This window comes from Mastacembelus armatus, chromosome 13 (assembly GCF_900324485.2).
Source record: "Mastacembelus armatus chromosome 13, fMasArm1.2, whole genome shotgun sequence".
In the NCBI taxonomy this organism is placed as follows: Eukaryota; Metazoa; Chordata; class Actinopteri; order Synbranchiformes; family Mastacembelidae; genus Mastacembelus; species Mastacembelus armatus.
Genome location: NC_046645.1, coordinates 21148897 through 21172455, shown reverse-complemented (window position 1 = coordinate 21172455; position 23559 = coordinate 21148897). Strand labels below are relative to the sequence as shown.

The following is a 23559-nucleotide window of genomic DNA, read 5'->3' as shown; positions in this document are numbered from 1 at the left end:
GTCAGATACATTTTAATCAAATACAGCATTGTACATTGAGCCAAACTAAAACAAAGCAACCTACAGGAACACAACAGAAGTGACCATTGTTTAGGACTGATCACAAAGCAGAACACAACAGAAGTGACCATTGTTTAGGACTGATCACACAGAACACAACAGATGGTTGAAATTTAGGTGCAACTGTCTGTTGTATCATAAATATAAGGGCTTAGGATCCTGACAAGAAATTTTGGTTGTTTTAGCCCATTTACTACAAATCACATGACTTATATGGCAGCTAACCGTTTTGCAAACTATCCTCCTGTTGAATGTATTTTTCATATTGTTCCAGGCATTCATTTTTACTGTAATTTCCATACAATATTAAAATTGATTAAAAGCCTCATGAAACGTGGCTGCACTGTGTGATCCATCACAGTGAACACCAGGATTGTCGGTACATTTTTTTGGTAGCACGCTTTAAGCAAGCTTGGGTAACTTTTGTTGAACAGCTGCCAGTGCGTGGAGGTGACTCAAGCTAGTGGTGAATGTTAAAACCGAGTGTAAACAATAACTTACAATAAACTTCATTCGTTTTCAGACAGAACACAGGCTGTGCTGTTCACTGGGTAAATCAGCTGTTTTTAACACGGACTGCATAAAACATGTGCAAATAATGGAAGAAGAATATTTTCTCTGCTTCCAGTCTGAAGAATGAGAAGTAGGTAGAACATGTTACTTCTTGTAAAAGCAGCATGGTCTTGCCTTAAGTGCAGAGTGATTTGAAATGTTTTCACCACAATAAATTAGACTAATAAGACTGATAATGCAGACCTGACAAATTGAATGGTCCTTTAGATATCATAGTCAAGCTTAAACATAATGTATACTGTATTTTCATTCTGTTTTGGTGAGAGGTACATTTTAAGTTTGCAACAGCTACAAATGCACAAAATGCACTTAACCATTAGGAGCAGAAGCCAGATGTATAGGATTCGCTGTTTAACTAGAAAGCTCTGTTATGTGAATTCAAATAATGTTTTTCAGACGTTAGACTGATCATCTCTCATTACCCTGCTGATCTCCCAACACTAACTACTTCAGACTCCTTGTTAACCCTTGTTATGTTCTAATTTAGATCACACATCCAGTCACACAATATTAATAGAAATTTCTCAGGCATAATGTCAAACACAATTCTCAGCACTGCAGAACATATTCTGCTGCCAGTGTTTTGTGAAGCAACCCTGGTCCTCAGCATCTGACTGGATTTGTCTGAATATGTCCATAAAGCCTCTGCTGCTCTCTGATGAGTCATTTGGAGTAGGTGTTTACCACTTCACTGGCAGACACTCATAAGCCACATTTCACATCTAAGGAACAGCATTTCCTACTGGCAGTCAAATCCAATGGCAGTTAAGCACAACAGAACCTCTGCAAATCTGACAATTTCTGCAAATATCAGAGCTGCAAAACAAAATGAGATGAGAAAGCAAAGCGGTCTGTTTGTTTAATACATGCAATGTGTTGGTAGAAAGTTAGCCAAGGCCATTTGTCCTTTTTTTGACTTTTGTTTCACGGATGTTCTTGGGTTGCCTTGTTACACATTCACATGTGAGAATTTGGATTTTCTACTGTTCAAGAGCAAAGTCCAGCCTTCGGGCTAATACTCAATCTGATCAATGTTCAAACACACTGATAAAGGTTTCATGAGGTGCTTCACAGGAATATATATCCACTAGGTTTCTGTCTCCTGACCCCAGTTTCTGGCAAAAACACTACCTGACTATATATGCACTCCAGGCATGTCTCTGTTTGGTTCCATTACTCACTTAACAAGGATCAATTCTCTGTATTTCCGTGCATGCATCTGTAGTTTAGGCAAAGACCGAGTAAAGATACAAATACTCTGAGTTGTGTTCACAGAGTTTTTGTAGTTTGGCCATCAGTCTTATTGGTTACTTAAAGTTTATCTCACCTCATTTCACAAGAAGATCTCTGACCTAACAGTCTGGCTGAAAGATTTATATTAAAAATAATTACAAAATAGACCTTTTAAATGATTTGTTTAATATAAAATTACATTAAAATAGGATCTGAGGATTATGTGATCTACAATACATGTATACAATCTTACAGCAGCAAATTAATGAAAGTTCTTACCTGTGCATAAGGATTCAGTAGTACTATATATTTGTATATGCATATTAAGTGTAAAGCAGGTTTTACACCCTGTTGCAGTTTTACTCTGTTAGCTTACTATTCAAATTCAGGCCTTAGATCATTCTGATGGAAATGTATGTCTTTTGATCATCAGCCACGAGCCTGGTATGTTTCCCTAACTTTCTTTTTCTTCCTCACTTCAGCTTAATTTCTTTTTTGTGAAACTGCCAAAGCAGACAACCCCTTTGATGCATGCAAAGTTTATCAAAAGGTTTTCAGGCATCTAATTCTTCATCAGCATTTCTTAGTGTGATGTCTTTGACATTATAACACCCAAACAAAACTGTATATGTGAGTAAAACCAGAAGAGATTTCAGCTAAAATACAGGTCTTGACTATTTTAGTTTTTGTCCTGCTAAATTAATACACTTTAACCATTCAGCAGCATTAGTTTTAGTTTTTCAGATTCTCATCAAATGCCTGCTGAGTATATTACATTATCAGTTCACTCAGATGAGGGCTTAGCTGCAACATTTTTTTTATTTGCATGAAGAGAAGAGTGCATTTTTCATATTTTTTATTCTGCTTCATGGCCATTCACTCTCTTCATATTACCAGGGGTAAAGTGAAATGAGTTGGAGTGCTGATTCTTTTGTTATTACTAATATCCCTACTTTTTTCAAACAAGGCTGCTACCAAAAAACTGTTTGCTGCTACCAAAAAAAAATTGTTGGCTGCTACCAAAAACACCTAAAAACACTTGAAAAAGTAGTAATAAATGTTTGTTATTAAACACAGACAAATATATGTTAAGTGGCTTCAAACGAAATTTATTTTCTCTAATGAAGTAAAGTTTGAGTTCCGGTTTCGGACTTTTATTTTGCGTTGTATGTATTGTGCTATATTGCAGCAGTGAGAAGAGAAGGGTTTAGTTTTATGTCCAGAACGCCGAGTGATGTTGTTGTCTGCCTACCACTCGAGTGGTGGAGATATTTTATGTGTTTGCCCGAGCCTGGTCAGTCCAGGGTGTGTCTGCATTTGGGTCCTACCTCTCCTCCTTCATCACCATCACCATCATTTGATAACAGCATGCTCCGACCGCAAATGGACCCAGCGGACAACAACAGGAGAGCACATGAGGAGGAGTTTGTTTCGGGGTCCCTCCGCGCTTTTTGGCTCGGCCTCCGGATCTCCGGGGATTATCCAGAGATGCGGGCTTCGTGCGCTCAGCAGGAGTGGGTGCTTCAGCACTTCTTCCGCAATGCGCTGATGGAAGAGGTGAAGGGACTGTTGGGCCTTTTTCCTTCCCTGCACACCATGCTGGAGGTGTGTAGAGATCTGCTGGTCCCCTTCTCCAAGGCAAGACAGTGTCTTGCCCAACTCCAGTTGCCAGAGCCCGAAGCCACGATGAGACTGCCAGAACCCGAACCCTCAGCCAGAGTGCCTAAACCCCTGGCCAGAGTGCCCGAATTCCTCATCGCTGCCCAGCCAGATCCCTTCATCGCTGCCCAGTGTTGCCCAACCTCAGTGCGCTGATGAGGCCGTCCCCGCTGAGGTTCCACTCTTGCAACCCGAACCTCAGTGCGCCGATGACAGTGTCCCTGCTGAGGATCCCCTCCAGCAATCTCAACCTCAGTGTGCCAACGTGGCCGCCCCCTCTGAGGTTCCACCCCATTCGCCAGTAACCTCAGTGCACCGATGTGTCCGTCCCAGCTGAGGTTCCACCCCAGCTGCCAGTAACCTCAGTGCGCCGACGTGGCCGTCCCCGCTGAGGTTCTACTCCAGCGTCCAGAACCTCAGTGTGCCGACGTGGCCGTCCACTCCACCGTCCAGAACCTCAGTGCACCGACGTGGCCGTCCCCGCTGAGGTTCCACTCCAGCGTCCAGAACCTCAGTGCGCCGACGTGGCTGCCCCCGCTGAGGTTCCACTCCAGCGTCCAGAACCTCAGTGTGCCAACGTGGCTGTCCTCCCGAGCGGCCCCGGATTCACGTATGCCTGAGAGGCCGTCTTCCCGAGTGGCCCCAGATCCACGCCTGCCTACGTTTGGTTGAGGGGCCATCCTACCGCTCGGGACCCTTTTTTTCATCCAAGGGGTCAACCTCGCCGTCGACCCAGAACTCTGCCCTGTCAGAGCCTTGTTTTGGACTTGTACTCGGCTCCCTTCCGCCCACCCATGATCTTGCTTTTTGGACTATTTTTGTGGCCGTTTGGAATCCAGCCTGGGGGGGGTGGGGGGTCCTGGATGTCTATTTATACCACCTTCTTTGTTCTTTCTGTCCAGACCGCAGAGTGGCGGAGATATGTGTTTGCCCGAGCCTGGTCAATCCAGGTTAATAAAGCCAGCTTGTATCCACATTTGGGTCCTACCTCTTCTTCTTCATCACCATCACCATCATTTCATAGCATTTTCTAGTGTAGCATTATATAAATAATTTATGATAGGCATATTGTATTATACATTATATATTAGGAAGTATTGCCAATAATAGTTGCTGTTAAAACTCAAAATATCCTTTCCCACTGTGCTTACTGCCATAACCTAGTAATGATATTAGATTTTAATTTACCTAATTAACACCAACGTATCAAGTAGTAATAAAGAATAAATGCTTATTGTTTTATTTTAGATATGTCAGACATGGTACTTAAAATGCACCTACTACTTACTCAAAAGCAACTAAAGAAGTTTTATTAATGATTAATAAATGATTTTCTAATGTTTCATGCAATCACTTAATATGAAAAACCTGTCCACTGCTAGGTTGGTGGTAGTGTTTACATCACTGTAGACCTATGTTTTTAAGCTCTTTAATGAAAAAGAGCTGCAGAGAAAGGAGACTGTATCTGCCCTTTCTTTATTTATTTATTTTTTTGTTTGTTTCAGAGGAGGTGGTGGCATCTACTTTGTGCTGAGCTTTATAATGAAGAACAAGACATGACTGAAAGAGTTAAAAAGATATCAGATGACAGTGTCCACCACAGTCCACTGAGCCACCAGGATACTCGACTCTGCTGGCTTCATCTAACTATGTGCATTTTCAATCTGAGGAGTGATACATTCTTGAAGGATATAAAACTTTATTGTGGTTCAGTAATGGTGAAGTTGGAGAAATGATGGACCCATTAAAAAGACAAGAGAGAAAACGTTTGTGCGAACTTTGAAAGCAACAGTTGTTAAATAAAACATAGATGGTGTGGGCACCTTTCACAGCCCCCTCTTGTCTGATTATTCTTGCCAGAAACAGGTAGGAGTGAGGAGGAGGAGAAGAAGCATCTTTATGCAAGTCTACAGCCTGACTGCGCAATCTCTACAAGGAAGCCTATAAAGGAGATCCAGTATGTGCAGAAGAGGCCCCACCCTGCCTTCTTCCTCTTTCCCTGTCAGCTCTATTCCTCTTACTTCCTGTCCATACCCCATTAATCCATGCTGGTGCAAACATTAGCAGATGACTTGTTAACTAAACTTCACATTTTGGCCAAGAGGGACATGGATGAAGCAGCGGTGTTTGAATTAATAAGAGTTAAAAAAAAAAAAGATTTAAGAGAATGTGGAATTTGAGTCCTTAACTGATGAAACCTAAGCTAATATGGAGGAGGATCACTGTCTGCATGAAAGAGGAAGACGCTTTTTAACCTGAGCTGACAAACTCTTAAATAATGCTGAACTGGGGTTCTTAATAGCAGTGTGAGTTTTGCCAAACACATTTTTGATGCATTAAAGTGCTCTGTCCAACTCCTAATATACAGTAATATCCTCTATCTATTAACTACAACACTTTTAGTATTGATCTGAGTTGGGTCAAGTTGAGTTCAGATAAACAAACACCTCATCAGATGCTCAGTCAACTCTGGTACTAACCGCTTAAGTGCACTGCCTCAAGATGTTTATCATTTTACTAAACAAACTGAAAAAACAGAGAAGACGACTGTGTAGACCACTTCACAGAAATCACTGTCCTCACACATTAATTGGATTCATTAACATAAGATCTAACACATGCAATCAGCCGAGTTACAGTTGGAGTGTTTGGGTATCTGTGCTGATCCTTACTAATTCATCCCTGACCTTATTCATGAATATCTTATGCCTTTCAGCATTTTAATCAAGCAAAAAACTACATTAGGAAAAAGTGCTCCAGTGTTTCTTTCTATATTTCAAAGATTGACCTATATCGCACTCTTAGCCTGAAGCAGTCTCCGTGATGGAAGCCCAGTGGTTCGTTCTCCCTGATATTTTTCTCTCTTCTATGACACTGTGCGAGCTTACAAGCCACGTCCATGAAAAGGTAAGTCCTAAGACTATGAATTAATGCACACTGTTTGCTGGAGAATGTGAAAGGGCTGTAGATACCAGATTCACATGGCGCTCAATGACACCAGGATCATCACAAACAAAGCCTAATGTAGAGAAACAATGGACATCATCCCTTTACAGGCAGACGTTTCAGTGTTTTTTTTTATACAGCCATATTAGATCACTTTCTGGAGTCTGCTTTAAAATCTAATTATATTATTGAGATACTAAATTATAGAGCAACAGTTAAGCAGTAAGGCCCAACCCTGAGAGACTTTTTGACAGAACAGGCAGCCCTTTTTCATGAAAACATGTTCAAACCTCAGTCTGAAAGATCCTCCCACTACAAACTTCATCTCAAGCTAATTAAATGGATTTGTGAAATCGAACAGTACAAATCATTTATAAAGCTCTATTCCATGACATTTTGTAACACTACTGTTAAAGTTAATTTTTGAAACAACAAATTGAAAGATGTTCGTCAAAAGTTTTAGTGCTTTTTAAATTTTTTTATTTTTTTATATTCCAGATATTTCTGGAGTCATCTTACCAACACCCACAACTCCTTTTGATGCTTTTCAGCTGTGAGCAGCTCCTGCGTTATGTATTTGTGCACAGCACTGTGGAACAATGGCGCCCATCAACAGCACTCTCAAAAATCATTTAGTATGCATGCTGACATTTTTGGAGTACACTTAATTTTGTCACTTTTTCAGTATGAATGTACAACATCCTCTAACTATGCTGGAATTAGAATGCAGAGTGGGATGGTGATACAATATAGGTTATTAGAGAAGAGGTCTAGAGACTGGACTAATCTACGATGGCCCTGGGCTTATAATTGGTGTATACTCCATGTTTAGGGCTCTAGTGTCATTCAACAAAAGATGGCCTTTAATCAGTCAAAAGTGTGATGTTAAAATATTTACCCGCATCGAGTTGGAGCGACCGTTGAAGGGCTGGGCCTCAGTAAAGAACTCTGTGTTGTGGTCCAGCCGTCCATGACCTCCATACTGAAACTCATCTGAATCCAGCTTGATTTTGTATCTGACAAAGATGGAGGTTAAGGCAAAACAGGAGTGGGAAAAGACATGAAATGATTTAAGACATAAGAAGCACGAGAGAAGGTTTTTATCACTCATGCTTTTTGTGTACAGACTTGTTTTAGTAGCGCTCAGCTGGTTTGTACTCTCAAATTGAAATTTTCACATCCATCAACAGTGCAGAGCTCTAACAAAGAGAATTCTGTCTGAAATTAACATAAATACAAAAGTGATTCAGCCATAGCAAAACTATCCAGCCTGTCTAATTTATCTAATTATCTGCATAAATAATGAATTTGATCAAAAAAGTGATCTAAATGATTGACAACAGATATACATGAATAGTTTCTATAAAAAGTATCCCCTCCCCTTTCAGGTCTCATATTATAATGTGTACAACTTTGAATCACTGAAATATTATCAGCTTTTTTTTGAGGCAGATCAAGAGAAAAGACTCTTTCATGTCAACGTCAGCGAGAACAAATCAGTACAAACTAACTACAAAATGACACATAACTGACTGCCAAGGTATTCCTCCCTTAAAGTTAGTATTTAGCAGAGGCACTAGCAGGCATCTATGCATTTATTGTCGGTCTGGTAACAAAAACTGTACTGGATACTGAAAATCTGGCCTATTTACCCACACAAATACTGTAAATCAACATGCTCTCAAAGTGTGTCTCAAGTAACATTTTTGTGGGGAGCTCCATCCCTTTCTTAAACTTCAAAAAACAAAAAAGGATGGATGTCAGAATCAAGATCTATTATTAATGTCAGAGGAAATATTTAAGACATTTTAAAAGCGACATTTATGAAAGAAAGTGCACTTTGACAAACATGTACATAAATAAATATTTCTGTCTGAAACTGTTCCCCAAGCGAAATTTAGCCTTTCACATGCCAGCCAGAAATGCTTAGTAGCCCTACATGTGTATCCTGGTGTCCATGAACACATAAACATCGGTGCAGTGTATTATTTACTTCTGTCTCTCAGGGACAGGGGCTGTAAGGGGCTGTGCAGTAACAAACACCTGGAGAGAGGAGCAGACATGCAAACAGCTCTCTAATTGGGTGGCTGAATAATCACCTTCTCTCCCCATAGGCGGTACTCTGGAGTGTGATCCTCAAATACTGCCTCGTTCTTCCCCAGAGCCAAGAAAATTTCGCTTTTGCTGCCTGTTTGTCTGCTTTGATAGTGATGATTAAAAAGAAGCCCTGTTCCGTGCATTGTTTCTGCCGAAGAGGAAGATACCCTCCTTCACACCTCTTCTGTTCTACTCACCACTATGGTGGGTCTTTTTTTTTTTTTGAGGTTTTACAATAAATACAAACAATACGAAACATTACTTTAAACATAATGCTGCATGGAATGTATTTATAAACTGTAGACATTTTCCATTAACACAAATAACGTTTCACGTGATTTACGGTGCTATAACAAACACTACAGTGCTTCTTCACTTTGCTGATTATGTGCTTCAGTTCTTGTGGATTGCATATGTGTGCATATCTGTGGCACAGAATTGAGGCATAGCTATAGCAATTCACAGTTCCCTGGCAAAACTCTTTGCAAGGAAGCAAGAACCAGCACAAATTGGTAGTTAGAAGCTTTGAGCGATTATGTCTTTGTTAGCAGCTACAAACTGCAACAACAGCTTGCAGTTCAGCTGTAAAGTATTGTAATCAATACAGCCTGTGTGAATAAAGGGGGAGACTTAAGAACACAATCAATTTTGGCCAATGAGCAGAAAGAAAAGAAGGCAGTACAAAGCTGGGTGATTGGAGTCATTGATGACCTGAAAACAATCTGGCCATGACCATGATTGCAGACCAAGCCACCACTTAGTTTCTCCATCAACTTCTCGTTTTTTTCGTACTTTATGAAAGTAATAGCACCCTGGTGTGTGTGAAAAAGAGCTGAGGAATATGTGTGTGCACATTTGAAGAATGTGGCCCGGCCTTGTAAGCATTCTAAATGCCATATCTTGCCTTTTCAGAGTAAACTTTTCTCTGCCTTCTGTTCAGCTATTGCAACCTACATCAGAGTGGAAGAAATGGTAGAAAGTGTGTCTGTAACAGAGGAATAAGAGACGGCTCAGGCCAACTGCCAGCTGAAACTCATAAACTGATATAAAGTGGGACCCTTTAAGACTATTCATTTCAAAATAAAGGGATGTACATCACTTTGTATAAACAACATGACACCCTGTAGTACTGTTTACCAACCATCCGCATAAGTTTTATACTTTGCTGCATTGTTATCCTGTTGCAGGTAAAGGGAAAAGTAGACAGGCTTTTGTCATACTTTTTATACAAAGTGATAAACATACTTATATTCTGAAATTTCAAAAAATTCTGAAACTCCACAGCTATACATATGTAAAAAGAACATGTTGTCACAGAGGACTCCAGAGCTCTCTATTGTTATATCGCGGTCAGAAGAAATAACAGATCTTACTTTCACAGTTTCAACTCATGTGGTTGAGGATGCAACATGAGCAGTCAAATAATCAGCAAAACTTAATGAAAAGAAAAAAAAAAACAAAGGGAAAAGCCAAATTATTACGCAACCTGTGTGTTGGAAATATCACAGTTCATAAACCGACTTCTTACATCAAATCTGACCAACTGTACATGCCTTAGTTTTGCACAAAGTGTTTGTGTATATTGAGGAATTATTACCAACATTCTGATAAATTTCATTGCTCTTTTACAGCACGTTTTTTTGGAGTTTTGTGAGGTGGATATTACTAATCCAAAGATTGTTGCAAGTTTGATTGTCTTAAGTGTTGCACCAAACCTCTGTGGAATATGTGAGAATACTTTTAATTACTGCAGTTTAGAAACCGAGCATTACTTGCTCTCTTACTTCAAACATATTGACCTCTCAGAGAAAGAGGAGTCTTTGCTGGGCTTTTTTTAATTTTTTTTTTTTATTGATGTGGTCACGGTTGATGTTTTATCTCAGTATGGTGCAGAGGTACGTGCCAACAAATGTTGATTGCAAATGTTGATTAGGGGTTGGGGCGTGGCTTATGCCCTAATGTCAATAATGAATTCACAGATTCTGTGTGTTTGAGCTGCAGATTAGTGTTTGTGCACTATGTAGCTGTACGACTGTAAGACTTTGTTAAAGATGTGGTGGGATGTGAGTTGGTTTGTAGTTTACCTACAAATAAAGTAGTATATTAGTATTATTTACTTACTATTTAGCTAAATTGTTGGCTCGATTACAACCTGTCTAGTTTCTTGTTTGCATTTTCCTTTGGTGTCTGAAATAAAACAAGCTCCTTTATTTGTATACAGCATATGAACACAACAAAATTTGAAATATCAGATTAAGCCTCTGGATTGATGAGAATGTCTGTGGAGGATGTCTGGTAGAGTTACAACCTAATGGGATCCCATGCAGAGAAAAGTAATGCAAGTTTGTTTATGCAATCTATCTTGATGTATCTTACAGCATGCTGTAGAGTTACGGTAAAGAAAATAAATGCATATTTTACTTTTTCAGAAACCTCATAAGATTGATTCCAGGTAATATCAGTGTAAATTATTGTCACCTATGCACAGCACAGTGTATTTTTATTCTAAATTCTAGTTAGTGTCACCACACCTGTAGTTGAATTATCACAAATGGCATTCAAGAAATGGCTCAGACAGAGAAGGAGAATGATGACCTAACACAAGCTCAGCTGCCAATTGGCACAGTGTAAATCACAGACCAATCTGCCCTGACAGGTACAGTTTTCACAACGAGATCCAGCTGGGATTTCAAATACTCCAACCACCCAGATAAAGCCCACTGCCTGAAGAATGTGTCCACCACAAGTTGGAGGGAAAATAATAAACACTGATTGTTTGACGGCCTGTCGAAAAGCTGATGCTGACAGCATTTTAATGGCCAATGTTTTCAATGAGGTGCTTCACTTCACTCTCTCCTGTTCCTCATGGACAGAAAAAGAACACATTCCGAACAGAACATTGAGAAGCAAGAGAAACGCTTGTCTAAAAATATGAAGAGGCCAAATAGTCACTGAGCATCCAATTAAGGACTTATACTGAGGATGATTACTGTATCGCAGTTATTTATTTATTATAAACTCTAAACAGCAGCCTTTCACTGTTAAATTATGCCCCAGATACTAAAACCACAATGGTTATTTAGGTGTAACGCATCTGTACAGCATAAACTTTGGATTCCTTTCAATGGTGACAACTTTTTTTTCTTAGAGTTTCTATCAATAATTAAGCAAACTACTGAGGAGTTATGCAGATCTTGTGAAACATTTTCAAATAGCTCTGGCACTGGGCAATATTGTACTTATTTTTTGAGTGTAGTACTAAAAATTACTATGCCAGAAAGGGAAACCACATGAAGATTCATCAAGACCAGCATGCAGTCTTCCACTATGTGACAGAGGGCAACAAAAGGTAAGGTAATAGTGTTTTTTGCTGGAGAGGGACACCCTATGACATGATAGAGTACTTGTACAGTACCATTTTCAGTGGTACACAGCATGGTCAGCTGCACTGACCTATTATCACCCAGATACCACCATGGTGTGGCGCTCCACTGTGACATCCTTGACCCTCACACAGGTAGAAGAAAGTTTAAGTATATGACAGCTGAGTGTAATGAAAAAGCACTTTTGGAGTCTTTCAGCTTGTCTTGTTTACCTCCTCTGCCTCTGAGTGGCACTTTCATCTGTCTTCTCCCCTAATTGGATCCTCTGCACACATTCCCATCGGAGGATCTGCATCTCCTCATACACACGCGCATTTACCTTCCTCACACAGCACATTTGCCTTTATGTGTTTACTGCCTCTCTGTATAATGACAGTCAGGGCTTTGCCCTCACATTTATTTGCATTTCCTCTCAACCCACCCAGTGTCTGAGGCCTCTCCTTAAACATCAAAAGATGCACCAGAAGGAAAAGATGTGGTTCCATCTAAATGAAAAAAAAAACCACCTCTCAAAAACGATGTAACAGACACTGTGCAACAACGCTATTAATGCCCAAGATTCACCCCATCAAGGCAGAGCTGTAAATACAAGGCAGACTATACAATTACTGTAAATACTAACAATTAACATCTGATATTAAGAGTTTTGGGTTACTTCTGTTATTTTACGTTGCAAAATTATTATTATTATTATTGTTATTATTATTTTACTATGTATGCAATACATATTACAAGTTTTGTCCTTTTACCTGCTGTCTTATCATGCAATGATATTGACTTTGAAAATGTCAATGACATTATTCCCTAAACATCTATGTGTAATATTCAGAATACTATTGTAATAGCCAGATTCTGAGCAGCACACAAAAAATAAACTGATTCTTCAAATGATTTAAATGTAATAATTATAGTGATGGCTTGTTAATATAATGATATAAATCTGATGATATGTAAAAAACATTTTTCATTTAAGATATTTCATTACATTTTGACAGACATTTATTCTTGTATCCTAACTAGCAATAAACATCGACTTAGCCATCTATATGAAACAGAAATAAAGGGAACAACTTCTGTTTAACATCCTTATTCTCAACCAGTCGAATCATCATAATTTGAGACTGAATTGCTCATGCATAGTGATTTGAACTGCTGGTGTCCAGAGAAAACTAACAAGCTCTGTCTGCATTTTGCCTAACACATTATTTAAGTCATAGCTGAAAAAGCAACACAGCTTCCTACCCATCCGAGAAACTGTTGGCGTGAGCTACAGTGGGCCCCAGAAGAGAGTGATGTCCGTTATAATAAATACAAATCTGTCAGCTTTCTGTCCCCCTTCACATCCCTGATCATTAAGCCTGCTGTAATCACAACTGTGGGACTCATTAAATTCCTCTGTACTGCTCACTGGGAAGACAGACAGCCAATGCCACTAAAGCGAGCACTTTCTGAATCACTGGGCTCTGCTATTATTTCTCTCTAATAGCATAACAACACCAATATAAACAACTGAATCGTATTCCTCTCAACAGTGATGGTTAAAATTATATCACAAAAGTATTAGCCTCGGAGAAAACACTGCCATTAAAATTGTGGGCCTTTACAGCTCACATTTACTTTAAACAAGTCTGACACGGCCCATAAAAAAGCAAACTCTCAGAGGTGAATTATATTTTCTTCAATGCCCAGATGAATTTATTGGTAGATCACTTTAAAACCATGTCTAGTCTTCAATTTCATATCAAAAGTGAGGTTGCTTGATGACGTAAGACTGCTTCATACATTGTAAATACAACCATGTGACTAAGATATTCATGTACAGTACACTAGCTGACTGCCAGACATTGAAGAGCAGCTATTTGCTAAATTGGTGGTATGCAAGTAAAACCTTAAATTAATGGTCCATCGGGGACCATTATACCTGTAGTTACTGGATATAAAAAAAGTTAAAAAATTCTCTTTGCATTTAAAAATAGATCCCATAATTCCTCTGTTTCCATCTTCTTTCCTTTCTTCCCCTTTTAAAATACATTTACTGCTTTGGTTGAAGAATTCCCAACTGGTGAGTTTGTCAGGCTCAAAAGATTAGTGATGTTACTGTATTAAAAAAGTAACTAACAAAGCCATCATTACTCTGAGGGGCACTGTGAGCGTGCACTGTGGCCTGACAGAGGAAAGCCAAAGTATGATTTAAAGGAAACAAGCAGTGGCATGACAGATGAGAGCTAAAAGGATACTTTCCTGGAAGTTCTACAGCCACCCTATAGTCCTGGAAGCTCTTAATGTGGTGGAAGTTGAAGATAAAGAGCACATTTGCCCTGTCAAACACAATGACCTTGTCCTCTTCATGCTTGGCGCTCACAAAGGCCTGGAGGGGAAAAGGGAGAGAAAAGAAAAGCTAATAAAATATTTCTTCATGAATAGTCATTACCTTTCTCATCTTGGATTTAGAGTGTTACAATGGGGCACATTATATCAGTGGACTACACATTTCCAAATAGGCTGAGTAACATTCCCATATCAAATTTCAGGTGGCACTCATCAGCAGAAAGCAGGGGCCAGGGTGGCACGAGACATGCACTACTTTCGACAGCTGCACATGATACAGCCACCACTCTCCTGTGGAGTGAGCTACTGTTAACGTGTCATTAGTAGAGATTACCAATGTCACACAACCCCCTATTTTTAGTGCCTTGTTCCCCAAGCCAATTTCAGGGCAGCATATTCACGGCTGAACAAGAAGATAAGCACCCATGCAACCAGACTGGCAGAGAGGATGGAGCTTAAGTCTGGAGTCTTTTACCAAGTCGATTTCTACATGAACATCTGAAAGTGTTAATGTTAGAGCCACTTTTAAAACCTACCATTTTAGGCTCACTTCTGATTAGAATATTTTCTTGCCATTTATTCAGGTTATTCATCTATTTTATTGTATTCATGTTCTAAACGTTTCATTCACTCCGGTACATTTTATTTTTGTATGCATTTTTAAACAAATTTCTATTTTAATTTATTTTATCGGTTTTATTGTATTACATAGAGGTCTATTAAATATTTCATACACTTTTCATTTCTTCTGCATTGGCTCAATTTTTTTTCCTGTTCACATTTGTTCCACCTTAACTCGTCAACGTGTCAGTCTGAAAGGCAGATTGAACTTCATTTACCTGAAAGGTACAATACAAATAATGTTTGTTTGATTGAAGAGAAGTCTACAAATTTACATCAGTCGTCTCTGGCTGACAGTAACTGCTTTAGCATTAAAAAACAAATGAAACTTGCATCCATCAAGTTGTAACCCAGTGAGCATATACAGAAAATGTGCATACTTACTTATTATTATATAGATGTAAATGCAACCAAGAACAGTTAATCCAAGATGCAAACATACAGTTCCCTGATATGTTTGCAGCATTTTCTAGTTAGACATCAGGTCAAAGAGTCAGTTAAGTTTCTGTTTCTGTCACTGCCCGCAGCATCACACTGATGCGAAACAAACGTTTTGGGTGAAACTTAGCCAGGCGGGGAGCTGGACACATCCCAACAGTATCCCATGTGTGACCTTGGCACTCTAAATGAAAATATTTTCATAATACCACTGTTCAAATACAATACTTCCAGACTATGGCCCCTTTACGCTGCTGCTTTTCTTCACTGGCACATATGTTAATTCAACTGCAGTGCCGTTGGATTACTGGATTTATACATTGGCCCCAAAAAACATTTATTTCCAGGGAGACAGGGAACATCGAAAATACATTTGAAGATGTACCCTGTGGCTGGATAAAAGGTCAATAATAATGTTTTGACTTTTCCTCTAAGGTTCGCTCAGGAAACATTATGTGACCAGGTAATAACCAAACATAAGCTTTGAGGTCACAGATGGGTACTGTAAATCCTAAACCATCAAGTGACCTCAATATTAGATAATACAGTATAATGTGTACTGTATCTTTCTTATGTGAACATGAAATCTTAATGTAAAGATTCACAGACAAATAAACTATTACAAATAATAAATAATAAACACTATTACAAATAAAGATAACACGGGTTACATTACTAGTAAATAAAATGATCTAGTGTTACTGTATGTGTTAACTACATAGTGCTTCACTGAATATTGAGACAAGCTATCAAATATGTCCACTAAGCATGATTATCTCAATGTCACTGATAAGATGATTCAGATTAAAGGATTCATACTCATCTCATCTCAAGCAATTATCTACGAGTGATGTTCTAAAAAGTTGTTTCGTGATATTGCATCAATCCTTCAATAAAAGTTGCTTTTGCTTTTGTGCACAGTCTGGGGCACAGAAGCAAACCACTAGAAGTGATTTATTATATACTGTACCTTCAGTCTGATCTTTATACGTACCCAATATCTTATGTTAAGTGTTAAATAGTATCTATTCTGATCTATGTGTACTTAGACTTTGACTCCACTTCTTCTATGTTTTTACTTCTTATGTAAGAGTTTTAAAATATTTCTCTGCAGTTGGTTTTTAAGTGGCATAAAACATTTAAGAGATCACAGTACACTTGTAAAATCTACTGTATGTAATAGGTACATGTGCAGTATGAAAACATACTCAAGGAGCTTATGTCAGATCATCATTAAAAGTAATTTAAGGACTGACATATTTTACTGATAATGCTTTTGGACATGTTGTAATTTGCCTTGTACAGTGCGCACAGTGCCAATAGGGTCTACATGATAAAAAGAAATCTTTGTTGACTGTACAATGTCAATTTTGACCATGCCAGATTGTGTGGTGTACTCTATATGCTATTGTAACTGTAGTGGTGGCGTTTTTTTTCATTTAAAAATTGCACCCACTATAGCTGGACAATACTGTATTTGTATATATAATTTCATGCTGTATTCCAGTTAGTTGGTTCAAACTTAGAGAACATTGTGGTAATTTTGCCCGAGTAATGTTTTCATTCAAAGCAACCACTCTGCTGTGCCTTAAAATTATTATTTTAGAATAAACTCTTTGCCTTATAGTTTAGTCATCTTGACCAATACATTTATTTTACTCTTTGCAACAATCTGTCAAAACCTTTCTGATGATAACGGAATAAGTATTTGGCAGCTTAATAATAGAACAAACCCTTTGCCCTATGTGTGCTCCAAAACAAAATCTGTTATTTCAAGAACATATCAAAAGAAAATATGAGAAGTAATTACATGCACATCCTCTCTGGTCTTCCATAACATATAACTACTGCATCATGTCATGAACAGGGTAAACAATCAGAGGTTTCTGTCCACACACCAAGCTGAGCGTCAAATATAAAATAACTAGGAAGAAATAACCACCTTCAGGCAGTCATTTTCTAATTCTTAAAGAATAGGTTTACACATGATTTAATATAAAATCAAATAAAGAACATAATTAAATAATGTTTTAAGTACAGATGGTAGAGTGATCATCTACTCTACAATTTCATTTAAAAAGGCACAGAAACAGCCAAGGAAAACAGCACCTTATATGTAACAGGTCAGCACTGGTGCCAAATGTCTGTCGTCCCTGCCAGCAGCATCCTTTGGGATCAACATTTTATCCCAAAAGGGAACACAGACATGAGTAAGCCTTTGCTTTTCCTTTGCCTTACCTCCAAAGCTCTGCATGTGGTTTTAGAGTGCGTAAGAGGCTGCAGTATGACAGAACACACTTTTGACTGATCAATGTGCTGAAATTATCCTTGTGAACCAGACATGTCTCTAATTATTCTCTCATACCTTTCCTACTCTGCTGCATTTGTCTGTCTGTCAAGGAGAAATATGCAGGTCAGAGTGTAACGCAGCAAGGTGAAGTAGTGCTAATCTGAGGACTGGTTCCTGGGGATGTGAGGGAGGGTATTTTTGAATCAATTACACAGCCTCACTTCTAATCCCTGTCAATTTAGCCACACTTTCCATTTGCATTATCCCATTACTTTCCTACTGGGTCCTCAAGAGAAGAACACAATTTTTTTTCTCCCAAAGGTTTTCACCGCAGGCAAAGCTCTATAAATGTTCACTTTGAGAGGAGCCAGAGAAACAAGACATTTCCAAAACGAACTGTCTTTATAGTGCATATATCTCATTCTGCCTAAAAGCCAACAGTGCTCCCTAATTTTGAAACTGTGAAGGGAAATAAAGATGCAAACTCGAAAATAAATGTATTTTTACAAATTAATTTTATGTGTGCTAAATCATTTATGAACAATGGGTTGGGACACTAGAAATTTGTGCATATTCTGCATGTAAGAAAAATGGCACTTTGAGATTATATTTTCATGTGATTTTGTCATTGAGAGTGTCTGCACAAAACCCAGTGTACAGTGAGCATGTGATGACCTTACAGGTGGGGCAGCCAGCCAGCCGTACTTGTCTTCGGTACGGTTCATGTCTCGGTCAAAGGCGTAGAGCTGACAGTAGCGGAGGTGATCCATATCCACTAGGTTAAACTGCCGCCGGGCATAGTGGTAACTGTGATTGTTCCCTTCTCTGGGGAAATCCAGCCACTCAGGATGGCCAAACTCATTCCCTGCAACACAGAGAGTGTTATTAAAGAATGTACATAGTGAAGAGAAAGGCACAGAAGCTCTGTGAATTTACACAGTTTATTGGGCAATTCCTAACACAAAAAAACAACATTTTTCACCAACTACAATGTGCCAAACACTCAGTCACAGAAAAACCTGATCTTACATGAATAAAACTAAAACATTGCAAAACTAAAACAGAGCTTTCATTTATCTCACCTTTTTCAACAAATATGAAAAAAAAAAACAGAATGTGTTATTTATATATTATTTCTCAATAACAGACAGCTAATTTTATGTCACTTCTAGAAATTAGGACACACTGCAAAAAATTCTTGTTCGTGAATTACTCCACCTCACAACAACCACAACTACTATACCTTTCATAAACCTGCCTCAGAAGATTGTGAGTAAAAGGCAAAAAGGAGTAAAATGTCAGACTAGTACTGTTGATGCATTAAGAGTAGTACTCCAGAGTAGCCAGATGTAAAGCTGAACGCGAACTGCAGCAGTGTAGAAAACAACAGGCCTGTTGCTGCTATGCTATCGTGCCAGGAGATGAGATAATGATTCCGTCATCAGATGTCACGACAACATCATAAAACAACAGCTGGGATAATTGAATTCCCAGTAGAGGAAAAGATGAGATACACAGGCAAGAGACAGAGGAAGATGCATGACAAGAGAACAGAGCCCCCACACCCTCCACCCTGCATTCTTAAGAATGATGGGATGAAGTGGAACGGACAGGGACTGACAGCAGATTCTAATGAAATATATTATGTAGGTGTTAAAGAAGTACCAAACAATAAGGCATAGTGTGCCAACAAAACCCACTGCAAGCCCACTACAGTACTAGCCTAGAAATTAGGGCAGCAAAGACATGCAGAGACAGAGAGAGAGAGAGAGAGAGAGAGAGAGAGAGAGAGAGAGAGAGAGAGAGAGCAACAGGGAAAATGAAGCAGAGAGGGACAAGAGAGAAACAGTATTTTCTTGTGACATCTACATGAATAACAAGCCTCGCACATGACTGAACTTGAAACATAAAAGAGAGAATTACACCTAAGACTTGCACCACTGGTAGTCAAAGGCAGACTTCCCTCGAGTCCACCCAGAGTGTAGTGTATACACTACTTATTCACCCTGCATCTGAGATACAGGACTGCTACTGTACAAATGTTACCTTGTGGGGCTTTAATCACACCCACAATTCAAATTTCAGCTATCAGGGTTCAAGTGTCCTCCAGAAAAGGATGCGGTATAGTGTGTGTGTGTGTTTTGGAGATATACTGACCATTCAAAGTTTGGTCTTATTAAAGTTCTCAAGGTTAAAGGATCACCAAATTTATTAGGTTTATTTCTTATGAAAGTAGGCCATAAATCAACACATTACATTTTACTCCATTGTGTTGATTAATTTCCAGAATGTGATTGTCACAAATCACAAACAATGAATAGAAGCTATATCATAAATTTTCATTCTACCGCATTGCTGAAACAACAGCAGTATGTCTTGGAGTTAAAGATAATTTTGTGGTAAATACAAATTAACATACAATACTCTATACTGTATACAGTCTGCATCAAAGAGCATCAGCAGCAAGCTTCATCCTTGTGGCCATCCTCACTTTTTTAAAAGGGCATATCCAAGTCAGATTTCATCACCAGTGCATAAAAAAAATTCTAGGACTGTATAGTAGGAAACTCTTAAATATGATCTGTCCCATCTCTGACTGAGTTGTTGTCTTTAAAATCTCAAGAAAAGCCATTTCAAACACCTCCCTCATCTGTGCAAATCATACTCCCTCTCTGCTCAGCATCCACACTGCTACACATTTGGAACAAAACACAATGAACTGTTTGGTTATTAATGCGAACGGACATGAAAGCCAAGTATTAAGTGACACAATGAACTCTCAGATCTTAGCTACTGGTAAACAATCCTGTTTAGAACAACACCGAGGAAAGAAGAACTGACTTGGTGGTGAGATTGACAACCTTAGCTACTGAGGGGAACTGGTTGCAGGCCAGTGCAGCCATATGCAGTGGAAGCTCAGCACTGTTTGGAGACTCAATTTGTGACAGTTTTAATATATATCAATAGACTTGCTATGCGCCTTCTTTAACTCCTGAAGCTTTGTATGAACCTCACTGAACTTTGCAGTGCATTTTATTCACTTTTTGCATTCTGGGTGAAAACCTTCAGGGCTGGTGTGGAGAACTGGAATACTTAGAACTACTACTTTTTTTCTACTAACTCACATATATATGGGCAATTCATTCTTGTTTTTAAGACGGACTTTAAATATCCTGAAACTAGACTGTGAAAGAAGACTGAAGAAGACAGATAACAACTTTACCTTCCCCAGCAAGTATTTGATGAAGCAATGTACCAGTGCTATTTCTTAAGTGCAGCTCCATAGACTTGAAACGCCTACAGTATGAGAGTGACAGTTCAAAAATGTGGGAAATGAGTGACTGAGCCTATGGAGCCTAACCAGAAGGCTCCCCTTGTAATCACAGCATGACAGTTTTAATAGGTAACTTTATGATGTCACTTGAAAAGGCAACTAAGAAACAGGGGATTTTGCTGAATGAAGGATTTCAAGAACAGACTACAATTCAACAAAATTCAGGTCTAATTTTACAAAGGCAGTTACAGTAAGCGTAGCATTGTTTGGATGAAAGTAATCCTCAAATGATATCAAGAGGGAGCAAGAAAGCCTGCTCTCAAATGCTGTGCTAAAGGCCTCCCTTTAAGTAGCACATAAGGAATAAGCCTCATGATTACCTCAGTGAACTCGCTCTCAAGAAGAAGCTAAAAGTCCACAGTCAGATATTCTTTCAGACATGTACATTGGATAATTTACTATTTTGGTATAGCCACCCTCAACCTGTCATTGTCAACATCAGCAGTACTTTTCAGTCCCTACATTTACCAGAACGACTTTTGACATGGCCTATAGGCAAGGGGTCTCCATCCGTGTTTCTCAAGCACTACTGTCCTTGATTTCCAGATATCCCTGCCCTACCCACTGCTGATTACCTGGATAGGGTAATCAGAAACTGGAAGAGCAGGGATACTTGGAAAACCTGCAAGACAGTAGTGCTCAAGGATCAGGGTTGGAGATCTCCGGCCTAGGGAAACAGCCTTTCTGTGTTGTGCTGTATTGCAAATGTATGTATCCCAATATCATGTCCCATGTCTCAGCAAGTTTTAAGTAGTATTAAATTCAACTTGACACATAAGTTGTTTCAAAAAAAGTTGTTTCTACAAAATCTGCTTGAATTTTTAGTGTGCTGTTCTTGGACTTTAAAATGCAATGCACAAAGGATGGGAGATTACTCATACCTGCAAATAAAATACATGGCTTGGATGGTGGTAAAAAATATAAATATGTATTAGAAATAAAAAAATATAAAATCTGTGGAATAGCACCTTGCTTCCTTTTAAAGTTTAATTGTCATAAATTAAGTTAAATTTGTAACAACCATCACCCCCTTGTCATTTCAAATTATTCAAGGTTGTGTAGTTGGGTTATGTTGTGATTACATCTAAACTAATTCAGTCTTGTTAACTTAGAGAGGTCCATGTCATTTATAAAACAGTATGGCATGGAGCAAAATGATGGTACTAAGACTGCCTTAAAAACATACACTTCTCTTGATCTACAATAAGTTTGCATGGACCCTGGGTATGTGAGATATGTGAGAGTTGGATGAATTCAGAAGCTAAACGAGCCATTTTTGTTCATCATTCCTTTGCTTTCCCACAACCATACTCTGGTAAAATATAGCTCATTTCTATCTAGCCTTCTGTATTAATGGCAAATAAAGGTATGTTACAGTCTGGATCACTGCACAGGACCAACTGTTTTTCTATGTCGGAGCTTTTTGTGACCACCAGGGAAAACCAGTAAAGGCTTCAAGCAACAGTAAACACAGTGCCACTTGCTGTTGGTCACCAAAATAACTTTTGTTTATATTTTCCCCTGAAGATCCAAGTAGAGCTGATGTTGCAGAATAGATCACTAAAACTATCGAATGAATAAGTTACCTGGCAGTCCATGTGACTTAACATCAGTTAGTAGGTCACTGTGAATCTTAAATGGACTAGAACTAAAAAGAAACAACACATCTTTTTTCTTATGATCTGGAGTGAAGTAGCTAAACTACAGGAATGAACAGTAGAAACTCACACCACCGCACAACAGTATTTTCTCTCTCTGTATACTTTTATAGTGTGAAAGTGGGTATAGGCAAAGAGCCCATGTACACACATCTACACAACACAATACATACACATGCAAAAAATAAATAAATAAATAAAAAATGGGGTTGCTTACTAATCTCTCTCTGAGACAGCAAACCCAGACATAACCCACTGCTTTGATAAAAGTGTTTAAAAGAGCTATACTTATTAATAGTCTAAGTGCACCAGCCCCCTTTGCCTGTACTTACCTTCAGTTTTCCAGTGTTATTATTTTATAACGTCTAGTGGAGATGATTGATTTCCTGTACAGGCTGATTCAGTAACCCATGAAAGCCTTTGACTCGTCTTTTAATTTCAGCTTTAAAGAAATACACTGGACACACCTCTTTTAGGTAATCACCTCCCTCTCCTGTATGATAACACAGCAGTGTTCCTCCCATATGCCTGCATTAATCACCATAATAATCACCTTCGTCTACCTTCTCACAGCTGAAAAAAAAAAACAAACATTTAGCACAGTTGCATGTTAAATTATAAGTATGGGAAGGCTGGTCACATTAGAGCCAGGAACTTTATGTAGGACAGCCTGGCTAACAGTTTACTGTTTGTTTTCTCTTTCAAACACGTTTGGCTGTAGCATTTTTTTAAATCTTGTATGATCTGACTGCTCATGTTTCTTGCCCCAGTGGAGTTGTTCTTTTTAGTAAAATGAACATTGTGAGTACAATGTTATTATTAATTTTACTCATAGGACTGATGGCCAAATCTACAAACTTCAAACAGATGGTAAGAGAGTATCCTAAGGGGGAAAAACAATTCAGGCTTTTTAAGCCATGTTAGCAGCATGACTCTAGA

The 23559-nt window shown here is 38.7% G+C and overlaps 1 protein-coding gene and 1 long non-coding RNA gene across 2 annotated transcripts in view; one reads left to right on the top strand and one right to left on the bottom strand.

The window, feature by feature from the left end:
- Positions 1–23559, bottom strand: part of gbe1b (glucan (1,4-alpha-), branching enzyme 1b) — a 72241-nt gene that overhangs the window by 3865 nt on the left and 44817 nt on the right. Inside the window, exons 13-15 of the mRNA XM_026321515.1 lie at positions 18309–18493; positions 14189–14319; positions 7370–7487 (exon numbers count right to left, since the gene is read on the bottom strand). Of these exons, the coding sequence (XP_026177300.1) occupies positions 7370–7487; positions 14189–14319; positions 18309–18493 (434 nt within the window). The remainder of the gene's footprint in view (positions 1–7369; positions 7488–14188; positions 14320–18308; positions 18494–23559) is intronic.
- Positions 588–5875, top strand: LOC113138772 (uncharacterized). The gene is made up of 2 exons (XR_003296495.2): positions 588–703; positions 5031–5875. It is a non-coding gene; the product is annotated as an uncharacterized LOC113138772 (long non-coding RNA).